General features: G+C 35.5%; 1 protein-coding gene across 1 annotated transcript in view; it reads right to left on the bottom strand.

Annotated features, from left to right (window-relative positions):
• DNAH12 (dynein axonemal heavy chain 12) overlaps window positions 1–12193 on the bottom strand; it is a 72573-nt gene that overhangs the window by 38042 nt on the left and 22338 nt on the right. Inside the window, exons 20-34 of the mRNA XM_063348003.1 lie at window positions 11108–11302; window positions 10717–10838; window positions 10299–10581; window positions 9564–9683; window positions 9017–9173; window positions 8609–8781; window positions 6987–7139; window positions 6334–6573; window positions 4952–5197; window positions 4532–4651; window positions 3671–3780; window positions 2599–2782; window positions 1330–1470; window positions 412–495; window positions 142–330 (exon numbers count right to left, since the gene is read on the bottom strand). Coding sequence (XP_063204073.1) covers window positions 142–330; window positions 412–495; window positions 1330–1470; window positions 2599–2782; window positions 3671–3780; window positions 4532–4651; window positions 4952–5197; window positions 6334–6573; window positions 6987–7139; window positions 8609–8781; window positions 9017–9173; window positions 9564–9683; window positions 10299–10581; window positions 10717–10838; window positions 11108–11302 — 2517 coding nt within the window. The remainder of the gene's footprint in view (window positions 1–141; window positions 331–411; window positions 496–1329; window positions 1471–2598; window positions 2783–3670; window positions 3781–4531; window positions 4652–4951; window positions 5198–6333; window positions 6574–6986; window positions 7140–8608; window positions 8782–9016; window positions 9174–9563; window positions 9684–10298; window positions 10582–10716; window positions 10839–11107; window positions 11303–12193) is intronic.

Below are 12193 nucleotides of genomic sequence, written 5' to 3'. Positions count from 1 at the left end.
ATTGCCCTTCCCGAAACAACAGGAGGCCGCTGCATATTCATTCTAGTCGTGCTTGTCACGAGAGAATAGCCCCTCCCTCCCAAAGGTAACAGAATGGAAATGACCACCTAGCTACTGCAGGAAAAAAATGGCAAAAAATACCTTGCACTGTTTCTGACGGAGTCTTAATGCTGGTGGTATTAACCAATCAAATAGTCCCTGCAGAAGACCTTGATGTCCCTTTAAGTTAAGAGGTTCAGGCAGTTTACTCAACCAAGAGGTAACAAGTGGCCTCCAGCCCAGCTGAGAAGGTTCCAAATAAATCATGCCGCAACGACTGACTGTAGCAGGCTAAGGAAAAATTGTAAACTCATTTTATTATAAATTTAATATATTGAACTTTGGTTTGTTTTGATTAAATGCAAAACTTACTGATGCCTGGGAAAGATCCATTGTTTCAAAAATAAGACTCATCTGAAGGGACATTTGGATGATTTCCCCACTCATCAAACAAAGCTTTAAAAATTAAAAAGAAAAAAATAACCACAAGCAACATTAGAAAAGAATATTATTTGTAAATCACCTATAGTTCTATATGAAAATCAGCAAAACCAAGATAAACAGAGGCAAGGTCAACCACATAAAACGTTTAATTGCTTGGAACAGTAATTATGTTTTTTCTAGCTTTAGCTAAATTCTTCACTTAAACCATAGTACTCCAAATTATCCTACCAGTAGGTTCATTACAGGTAACTATCATCTTGCATATGACAAGATAAAGAAAAGACAGTAAGCAGAAAGGAAAAAATCCAGTTTGAGTAACTTTGTCACACTATCATCCAGAACTTGAAATGCTGTCTCTAATTTTTATATTCACTTTGATATTACTAAGGCCTATATTCAAAAGTGCTGTATGGTTACAACTTCGACTGGAGAAGTCATTAATTTTGAAACTGTAACCCTTTGTGTCTTGGGAATGTCTTTAAATGTAAGTGTCTAAGTTTGTGCAAGTTTTGAAACTGTGGGATTTACATTGAATATAATGAAATGTAATTTTAAAAATTTAAATTATTTATGTTACAAACTGACAATATGACATTAAGGAAATACTATATGTTTCATGTCTTACGGCAATGAGTCGATTCTGTGATTATGACTCCAATAAAGTAATGTAAAAAAAAAAAAAAAAAACCAACAACGAAAAAGCTAACAACTTGTTACCAAAGGCACCTTGCACTTGGTCATTCCAAATGCCAGGCACTGCTGTTGCATTTGTGGTTTTATATGTAGAAGCATACTTTCAAAATGCCACATTTTTTTATTTAGGCATTTATTTTCACTGACTGATACCTTTTTGTTGTCATCCAGAACTGTATTCATGCTTTCTATCCAGAGAGTATCAATTGGGCCATCAAAGATAACCCATTTGCGCTCAGGAGTCTCAGATGATGCAAATTCTCTGAAAGTATTAGCAATTATACCATCTGTCCACTAGAGGGGGAGAACGTAGGAAGGAAAAGTAAGACACAGACTACGTAATTAAATTTAAACTGCCCATAACAGAAAAACCTTCCATTTCCTTTTCATTATTCCTCTCTTTTAATTATTCTTCTCTCGTTCTGCAGAGAGCAGAACATAACTTTGCAGTTTCACTGAGGGTCATGCAACATCAGCAAATTTTAAAATAGTATGTTTTTCACTTTAAAAAATATTGTAACAAATAGAAGACCAGCAATTCAATTCACAGAAACTTAGAAGTGCTTCTGCTCTGTCTTGCACCTGGTTGTCCCCAGAGCCACCCTGAGTTTCACTATTTCACATTCACCACTTCATATTGTTTCTTTTCCAAACCTAAGCCTCCCACTTGGGGACCCATGTTTTCTAGATAGTTTTTGCATTACTTTGATTATACTGGTTAAGAATAGACAGAGAAATTAATACAGTTAAGTTTGGTATGATTTTCTAGTATGGATGCAACTATATGAGGACAATGACTCTCAGCATGGTATTGCTTATTTTTGCATATTTAAACCTATATAACTGCATACATGCTTGGTACGCTAATTTAAAACAAGCCATTCAAGTATTAGTTAAAAGAAAACTTAAAATTTCTCATCTGTGTTTAAAATCATAAAATTATGAATTCAACGGCTTACTATCGAGAATAATGGAGGTCTGACATATACAGGAGAAGGAAAAAAATAAGTAAGCAAGCACTAGAAACACTACAAAGCAGAAAAAACAGACAGGATTATTAGTTCCTACTAGTCTTGAACACATACTGGTATGTTTGCTGCCTTTTTTTTTTTTTAAACCAAACCAGTAATTTTAATTTATAGCACAGCCCTATAAATACTGTCTGGAGTCCAGGGAACATATGAAGAAATGTTGTCTGGAATTGGGACTTAAAAACCAGAAGCAAGAGCCTTGTAAGCTGCCTTTCCTCCCCTGCAAACAACCGTGAATGACACCATGAGTTAACCTGAAGTCAGAAGATACCAGAACATGTTAGAACACAAGTGCACTCATACAAACCCCATGAAAGCCACAGCAGGTGAGAGGGGAAGAAACAGACAAAGATGGGCAATTACTATACACTAATTTTAAAACATACATTACCTCATGGGATACCGCATCAAACTGCCCAAAAAGCTGTCCCATAGTGATTGATTTTGGATTCACAGTTCTAAAAATTACTTTTTCTTCTTCACCATAACCACGCTCTTTCATAAGAGACAGTGTATCTGCCAACACGTGTAGAATTTTGGTCTTCCCAGAAAAAGATTCCCCTACCAGCATAAAGCTGTTAGATGGAGAAAAAAAATGCTATTAATAAATTTGTCTTGCAATTTAGACTTTTACAGAACCCACAAAGGCCAATAGCATCATTTATATGCTTCAAGATAATTTTCACCTAATTTTTGAAAAGCGGAGCAAGTAAGTTTGGTTTGTATATATGAAACATCACTTAGGCAAAACCAGTTTATTTGCACACGCAAATCATTGCACAGCCACTGTGCGCAAGCTGGCATCTAAAATACATGTTTACCACTACACCAGTTCATTTATTTGCTGAATCAAATAAATCAAAGATTACTGTCTAGTTTATTTTCAGTCTAGACAGAGTTTATAACAAAGTTCTGGAAGAATATCAACAACAGGAACATGTACTACACACACACACACACACCCCCAAAAAAAAATTCAAACTATCTTTGCCCACATTTCAAAATCACTTTGTTGGTCACCCAGCAGAGGGATGTGACTATAACAATGTCACCCTGAAAAGATTAATTAATGAGCTGAATGTTAACAATCATATGACTAATATCATATTGTATATATTTACTCCATACAGTTGCTATTCAGTAATAAGAATGAAATGTCAGAGAGCTGATAACTAATATTTTAATATATACAAACAGACCTAAGTCTTCACCATACCGATATCCGCACCTAAAACCATTACACAGGTGAGGCTACTTCTGATAGCAAGGGTAGTACAGTTCCCCAGACATACATTTACAAGAACTTTGGGACATGTAAAAGCCGTATTGGTGATCAACTGTACCAATACAAACAGAAACATTTTGCCATCCTTAAGACCTTTTATATTTGATATAAATAGCCACTAAGGTATAAGCCAAAATTACAACAAATACCGCTTGTGAAACAATAATGAGAATCTTACCCATGTCTAACAATCATCATTTCATATGTCTGTATCATTTTCTCTAGAAAAGTTTTTACAGGTTGGACATTATGTCGAACGCAACATTCACTGGCACATTCCAGAAAATCCTAAAATCAAAACAGATCATAATCTTATCATTGCTACAATGTGAATTACTGTCTTGGGCTACAGTAGAACAGTCTGTGCTCATCAAGAAGGGTTTCAATTTAATTAGTAACTGAAACACACTAATAATCAGAATATACAAAACATCACTGGAAAAAAAAATAAATCACTTCTGTACTTCACATGCTAGAAGAGAAGTTAACTACAATTTTTATCTTGAGGAGAAGGCGTACCACCATAAGGAAACCAGTGTGCTTTGGAACAATATGATTTTAACAGGAGTCTAGTATTTACTGGAAATTTTTAAAAAGTTAATCCACTTTGTCTTTTCCAACATGCTCATCTTCTTCCCAACCATCCTCCCACAAAGGAGCTATGCTTTGTTAATGTTAATTAAAATAATAAACAAAAGAAAATACAAACACAAAGCTTAGTTTCACTTAATTATGTCCAAGAATTAGGAAAGAAATGAGGAAAAGACCCTAAAATTTGGTAAATCTGCAGGCCAATTTCCAATATGTAGGATGCCTTACACAACCCTTCTGGATGTAAGAGAACTCAGATGTGGATTATACTCAGAACAGATACAAGAATTTTCTTTGGTACTAAGTTTCATTGCAAACATTCAGCAACTTTCCTTATCTTGCAATAGGTCACAAATTACTGTATTAATTATACTTGGTTAAAAAAAGAAAAGCACCACAAAACAAACCACAATGATTACGACACAGGAAAAATTACAAGTGTGCTTACATTGTAGTCTGCATCGGGAAGCTTGATTCCAGGAAATAAATCACTAGTTATACCCATGAAGAGAGGTATATCATGTGACAAAAATTTGGGCTCGTTCACATCCTTAATGGATCTAAGAAGCTAGAGGAAACAAACATACATTTTATGTTACTATTAAAAACACAGAATAAACTGTCCAGCAATTAAAATAATCTAATACATAATGAAGATTAATTAAATGGTGCCGTTGATAAGCAGTTAAGCACAACTGTGCAATCATCAGCACAGCACTGGAAAGAGCAGCATGTATTTTATTATCTTCACTTCACAAACTAAGAAACATGGATCAGCGACGTGACAAGACATGGTGGAACTGCCTTCAGAACGCAGAACTGCATGCATCTGTAAAATTCCTTAAGAATTATTCCCTCAGGAACTCACCAATATATCTTCATCTTCTGTGGGAAATTTCAGTTTTAGATTCCCCGCAGCCACCAACACAGCTTTAACTGCTCGCATGCCATAGTCATAGTGATACTGAGAGGAAAGCTGTTCTGAACAAAGCCTGTAGGTCATTACTATCTTCACTGACAATGACTTTGCATTCAAAAATCCATATGAATAGAGCGAAATTTCTGCTATCAGAGCATAGTTAGGAACCATCATGGCTACCGTTCGGAAAAGAACCTGAAATACATACCCAAATAAATATCTTTAAATAATTAATCGAGGAATGAGAAGTAATTCAGAACTTTTGCAGGTGATGGATCAGTATTCATCGCATCACAGCATTTTTAAATGAAAATAGTAACAGCATTTAAAATTAAGTACTGCTGAGTATTATTAGGTAAGCTGAAGATCATTTAAAACAGTTACACTGTAAAGCAGTGGCCTGCAGAACATTTGGGAGCCAATGAAATAGAAGAATTATCAACGTTTGCAGCTTACGACTTAATAGGAAGCTAACGTAAGCAAGCTGTCATCAAGATCCATCTCAACGTACAATCCAGTGCAGGAAAGACAGCATCCCTCCCAACTCTTTTCCCTCATCATTGTCTCAAGAATGCAGTTATCCCTTCACACCGATACATCCAACACAGCAGTAAGTGAGGGAAGGTGTTGCACACGACAAGTGAGAGAATGTGACCTGCAGCTGGTATACTTTTCATGCTGCATTAACTCTGCTTTAAGTTGGCATTCACGGTATAGCTGCCACTGAGGCAACTTGCTCTGGCCCAGTAGCTCTGTGCGATGTTGAGTCTTAAGAAACAGATGCTTTTCCAAAAGGCTCCAGATTACTTAGAGCCAAGCATCCTCAATGAAACAACTAATCTAGTCAAAACAATCATCTCACAGATTTTATTTAATCAGGTAACCTAAGCAAATTCATTGTATTGTGTAGTTTGCTAACACCTCTTTTAAATAGGACTACAATAAATGCAATGTAAAAATACTTAAAGCATTTTTTCCAACATACCCCTCCATCTTAAAAAAGCTAGCATCCGAATCTTTAATCTACCCAACAGCCTGACACTTGCCAGTTTACTTGCTACAGCATTATATCCTTTGGCCTGGAAAAATAATAATGAAAAACACTAACAGACACAAGAGAATAAAAAAAATATTTCAAATTCCTTCAAGAAGAACACAATAATGGGGGGGTAGGTGGGGAGTATGTATAAATTAGTATGTATAAATTGTGTGACAAGTATATGTTTATATTCCAGGTGGTACAATCTGAATTAATACCAGCAATACATGTATCCCTCATTTTTTTTTGAATAACGCACTCTTAAGCAGAAGCATGTATTTTATTATTTTACCTTTAGATTATCTGGAAGTTCAGAACGTCCTGCATAACCTGGATTCATAGTAATAGCTACAAAACAGTTGGGGTTAAGCTTCAGTTCAGTTCCTTCGAAAATAAATGTTTCTAGCTTTATCTGTATGGCTCTCTGGATGCAAAGGATCTGCTGTGCCACAACAGACAGTACTTCCAGTTCAATGCGATTGAATTCATCAAAACACGCCCATGCACCTGATGAAGCCAAACCCTTGAAAAACTGCAAATGAAGAAAGATAACAATAATATCGCTAACAGAATCTTAGAAAATACAAAAGAAACTAAAAGTATCATGTTGGAAGTTTAATTACATGAAAGATACAATTATGATAATAATATCTATGCCTGTTTAGAGCAAAGATCAGTGATGTACTGGAGAACAAAGTCTTTTCTTGATTCTAAAGAAAGCTAAATCAGAAGATCCTGATCCTGTGAACTCTTGTTTCTTTCATGTTTTAATTAGCAACTTGAAAGGATTTCGGAAAGCACAGAAAATTAAACATATGTAAAGACTGGTACATAGCATCCAAGGGTAGCAGACCACAGATGCCACATTTATTTAACTGTCTCTGCAAAGTAGAGACCCTACAATTTTCATCCTAAAAAAACAAAATACATTTATTTTCTACTTACCTTTCCCATTGCCAGGTAATCAAGGCCATCAGAGCAGTTGAAGACAACACACTGAACAGCAAGAGCTTTAGCCAAATCTTTGGTGGTCTCTGTTTTACCTGTCCCTGCTGGACCCTCTGGGGCACCACCGAGGTTTAAATAAAAGGCTCCAATCTAAGAAACAGAAATAGTTTATGGAAATTATTAGTACTACATTAATATTAAGTTATTCTGAATGGAAATGTTACATTAAATTGCACTGGATAGTTCGATACAATCATTGTATCCAACATAAAAATTATGGTTATATTAATTAAAACATAATCTGAAATTTACTTACAGCTTGGAAATATATACAAGAGAATTAAATTTTGACCCTAATGGAGAGTTTAGTTCATCATCATCATGACCATGATTAGTTACTCAAACTTCCTTAGACCCAATCTTTCAGTTCTTTCTTCAAATTAAATTTGATGCAATTACTTGGCTGCTATTCTTTTCTATCTCTGTTTCTCCTTTTATATACTTTTCTTTTTCTTCCCCACACTGTCCCCCTTTGTTGCATGTATATTCCACTGACCATTCCATATTCTCTCCTATATTCCATTGAAGTAGGAGGAAAATCTGACAGAAAAAAATAAAGTTGCAGACTAAACCAAAACTGAGATGTATTTGGCTTCCAATCCACAGCTACAAGGCCCCATCTATATTGACAAGCACTGGGAACACTGTATGAAGACTTTGGCGGGCAAAGGATGAGACTTCCATTTGCCAGAGTGCCAGGCTTCCAACTGCTTTGCTCCGAGATTCAGGGTTTGTGACCCTTAAAAACAAACAGACTACCAGCTGCATCACCCTCTCACACCAATGTACCTTGATGTTTTGGCAAACAGGTATCAAGCATCAGCTACAACCATACCTTAAAAATTTAAGCTACAAAGAGGGCAAAAAAAATTTCTTCAGATGCATCAGTCAGGTCTTTTCAGTCTTTTCTTTCTTACACCCTACAGAGTTTGTGATTAGGTCTCCACACCATGAAAATTACCACCTTAAAAGAGAAGGAGGACGGGCGCCTAGTAAAACTTGACATCATGCTCCAGCCAAATAAACTGCAGTAAATGATAGTCAAAAAAGTGATAACCTGAGATGACTTTAGTAACTTTCAGTTGTCAGGTTAACTGAGGATAGATCAATACAATAATAAACACCTCTAACAAGAGCAGGGATACTAAAAAGTTGCCAAACTGTTGTACTAGTCTTAGGAACAATACGCTTACAAGTGATCCTCCTCCACTTTATTTATCATCCACAGAACATCAGAAAAGGATTTTGTCTTCTCGTAATCTAGACAGCAATAAAAATATTGGGTGTTTTCTCTGTTTATGTTTTAAAAAACACATCCATAGCAGAAGAATCTACTAACGTTTCAATCAAGTTGGTGGGCTGTCCAGATCTGTTGTTATAAGCCACCTTCATGTTCAATATTCAATACAGAAATGACAGTCTTTGAAAACTGCATTTTAACAGAAATACCAGAGTCCAACAGCAACCGCAAGCCCTAAAAGTATGGCTGTAGTGAATAGTGTAAGAAATACTATACTACAGTAAATATAGTTTTTAGTAGCACTAGTGGAAGATCATACCAAGGTGCGGTAACACCTGTCTGTAAGAGGAGTAATGACAAGGCGTGATGAGTTTCCAAGGTATTCATAGGCATATTTTACATTGCAATTAATGATGCAGACACGAACATCCTCAAATTCCCAATAATACCGTAGTTGTGCAAGCCACTGAAAGTCTGTTTCACTCTGCACACCTGATGAACACAGGATTAAAAGCAATCATAAAAGATGTTCTGGATAACTGGATTTTCTATTAGATTTGAATTTAAAACAGCTTTGAAATTATTAATGTTGATGCTCACATCTGAATACTCACATACATATCTTAATACCGTTGTGGTTTAGGCAACAAAGTCAGATTGGTTAACTATTTTTAATTAACTATGTATTAAGACACATGCGAAGAAAAATGTTTTAAAAGGTAATTACCACTTTCAATCATTTCCATGAGGACATCTCTAGCATGAACATCAATAGTAACCAAGGCACCCAGTGTAGTCCTTGTTTGCTTTGACAGTTTTCCTCTTACCAGCTCTACAATATCATTAAGTTGAAGCTGAAGTTTATCATAATAATCCTTTAAACCCTAGGAGAAAAAAGGTAATTATGAAACGGGTTATAAGACTGCTGTAAGTGTTCCAGCCTTCTTCATGTTGACTAAATGTCTTAACAGAGATTCCTTATTAAGCCATTCTTTCACACTGTCATGTTTTTGCATCAACTAGTCTCTCATTCACAGTTATACATTTATGTTGCAAAGCTGTTTTATTCTATGCTTGCTCTAAACAAGAATATTAAAGTACCTGAATCAAAGGTACAAATCACTGTACATGAATTCATGTATATCAAACTCATGTGCTGATCCTTTTCCAAATTTTATTTTGATTGTAGAAATATATTTGATTAAGCAAAATACATTAGCTGAAACAAAGAAATTAATAAATATTTTTTAAAAAGATTATGCATTACAAAGTACCTGTGGTCCACTGCACAGAACTTCATGTACCTCACTTGTCCAGAACATTTGAGAGACACACAATACTACTTGTCCAGGCCACTCCAGAACCCATCTTTTTCTCTCAGTCACTAGATATGCCTGAAAGAGTTAAATACAGTGTCAGTGCATATGTATCACAACGTAATACAGAAGCATATAATGTGAATCTATCAATATTCTTTGCTAAAAAATATTATTTTCCTATTTTAAAAGTCCAAACAAACTTTTAAATGCTCTTTTCCCCTTAGATTTGCAATTTGTTATCAAATAATTTTAAAGATTCTTGCAATTATCTTTCCATATTATGTAAATATTCACAACTTGCTAACTTCATACAAAGAAACATTTTCTGGCTAATGATTTTCTTTTAGGAGGGAACAAACTTATTAGAAGTGTTGTATTTCTAACTTGTAATTAAATAAAAGAACCCAAATAATTTATTTACATTAGGTGATATATGCTATAAACACAGTATTGCTGCCAAACTTTTAAAAGAATTTATATCCAGTGTTACAGGAAAATGACCTGATTCTTATTCAAACTAAGTTCTTACGTATCTCACTGGCCTATAAATGCAAGTCATGTTAACTTGGTCCTTGCTCCATAACTTCATCAACTCTTGTGTTCAGGAAGAATTTTAGGAAGCCAAGTTAGCCTTAAAATAAAGAAAGGTCTGTTTGTGACACAGTTATTAAATTATTACAAAACCCATACCATTCTTGATCTAGCAATAACATCACGTATACTCCTCAGCATATTATCTTCTACTTGAATTAGCCACTTCTCCACTGCACCTCGAGCTTCAGAAGTAGAAATGGTTGAAGTGAGTTCTACACGCTCGCCTTCAGAACTATACATTGCTTTGATATCCAAATTGGGAAGGAAATGTAGCTTAGCAATGCCTTCAAAACACTTCTTCAAGTGAGGCTGAACTCTGAGAGGATCCTTAGTCTCTGACAGGATCTCCAACATTTCATCATTAGACAAGAAAAAGAAGCTAAAAATATTTTAGAAAAAAAGAAAAAAAGAAAAAGCCAACTGTATTATCAAGCTACTTTAAAAGCTGACCTTATTCACAACAAAATAAACATTCAGAATCTTTGCTTTTTTAAGTAGCCAAAACACATCATACCGGGGAAAGAAGAGACGTTTTTTCTCAAGATAAGCATTAAGCCCTTTCAGGATTTTGTCAAGAAGCTCATTACAGTTCTGAAGCTTCTCCAATAACTCTACCAAGGAAGTAGCAACAAGAACCTGTAACAGCACACACACGCAAACTTTAAGTTATAAATAAGATACTTCAAAACAGTAGAAGTTATTCAAATAATGTACAACATGGCTCTGTTCCAAGAAAGCCTAGACAACTGATTCAGTAGTTCATTGTATGTACTCTGAAAGCAACAGCACTGACAGAAAAAAAAAAAAAGGGAAAAAAAAAAAAAAGAGGGGGAAAAAAGAGAGGGGAAAAAAGAAAAAAAAAAAAGAAAACAGAAGTTACTTTTAGTACTGTATATTTTCCTTACCTTTGGGTCTTTGGCACAATGCTTCATAATATCTCTCCAATGTCTATCCACAGTCTGAAAGAGACGTCCCTCTTCTGGCATCTGTTGCATAATATCCTCAGAAGAAAAAATGGGTTCCAAATAAAGCCACTGTGCTTGCACTTTCAGCCATTCATCGATAATCTCCTGAGTTTGAATTAAGCAATTTTCCCATTCCTTAATAAATATTAAAGGAATGTTACCTTAATATTTCCAAACAAATTATGTTAGAGAGAATAAATTCAGGAAAAGTAGACACTGTGGTACTGAAGTTTCCAAGGAGAAAACAAAAATATCTAGCGGTAAACAAAATAAGAGGGAAAAAAAAAATATTAATCAGTATTTGGGTTCTTCCACATATACAGATAGCCAAAGTTCAAAGTTCAAAAAGTTTAACTTACCTGGAAATTAATTTCCAAAAATGCAGTGACCACTTCACTGCTATGAGCTTTTAACAACTTACCCATTAAGCAATACCCAGGAGGCTACCAGTGACAAATTCTATTTCATCTCCCCACAGCAAGGAGCTCTTGGTTTGCAGCTGAATTGCAGCAGAGGCACAAGAATACCAGAAAGGCCAAGCAAGATCACAGGAGAGATCCAGCCAGCCCAGTATCCTGTCCCTAAAGTGGGGAATAGCAGATACCTCTGGCAGAGGCTGGGGAGGATGCCTGTAAAGGGTAAATGCTACCTGTCTTCACTGAGCCTGCTTGAGCCTGAAGATTTCCTACACAAACCAACAAAGAACTAGGGAGGGCAACTGCAAAGCAATTTCACCAGCTCCTCTCCTGTCAACAGTCATGGTGTTAGCACCAGAAAGACTACTCTAGCCCTGAAAATACAAAGCAGGTGTAAAGCGATCCCATCGTTGTTCTGAGGTCTGATTAAAAAAACCTTTTCCCCACCCTCAAGAAGTTTCCTTGCCCAGAAGAAAACATCATAGTTCAAAATTTGAGTCCAAAGCTCAAGGACTAAATCACTAAATGTTCTTATTAATAATAATAATAACATAATTTCCAGTTATTAAGCAGCAAGGTTAAAGACACTAACAGAAATAGTGATTTTGCA

This window comes from Chroicocephalus ridibundus, chromosome 10 (genome assembly GCF_963924245.1).
Source record: "Chroicocephalus ridibundus chromosome 10, bChrRid1.1, whole genome shotgun sequence".
NCBI classification, from domain to species: Eukaryota; Metazoa; Chordata; class Aves; order Charadriiformes; family Laridae; genus Chroicocephalus; species Chroicocephalus ridibundus.
The sequence above is the reverse complement of the archived record's forward strand: the minus strand, read 5'-3'. Positions and strand labels throughout refer to the sequence as shown.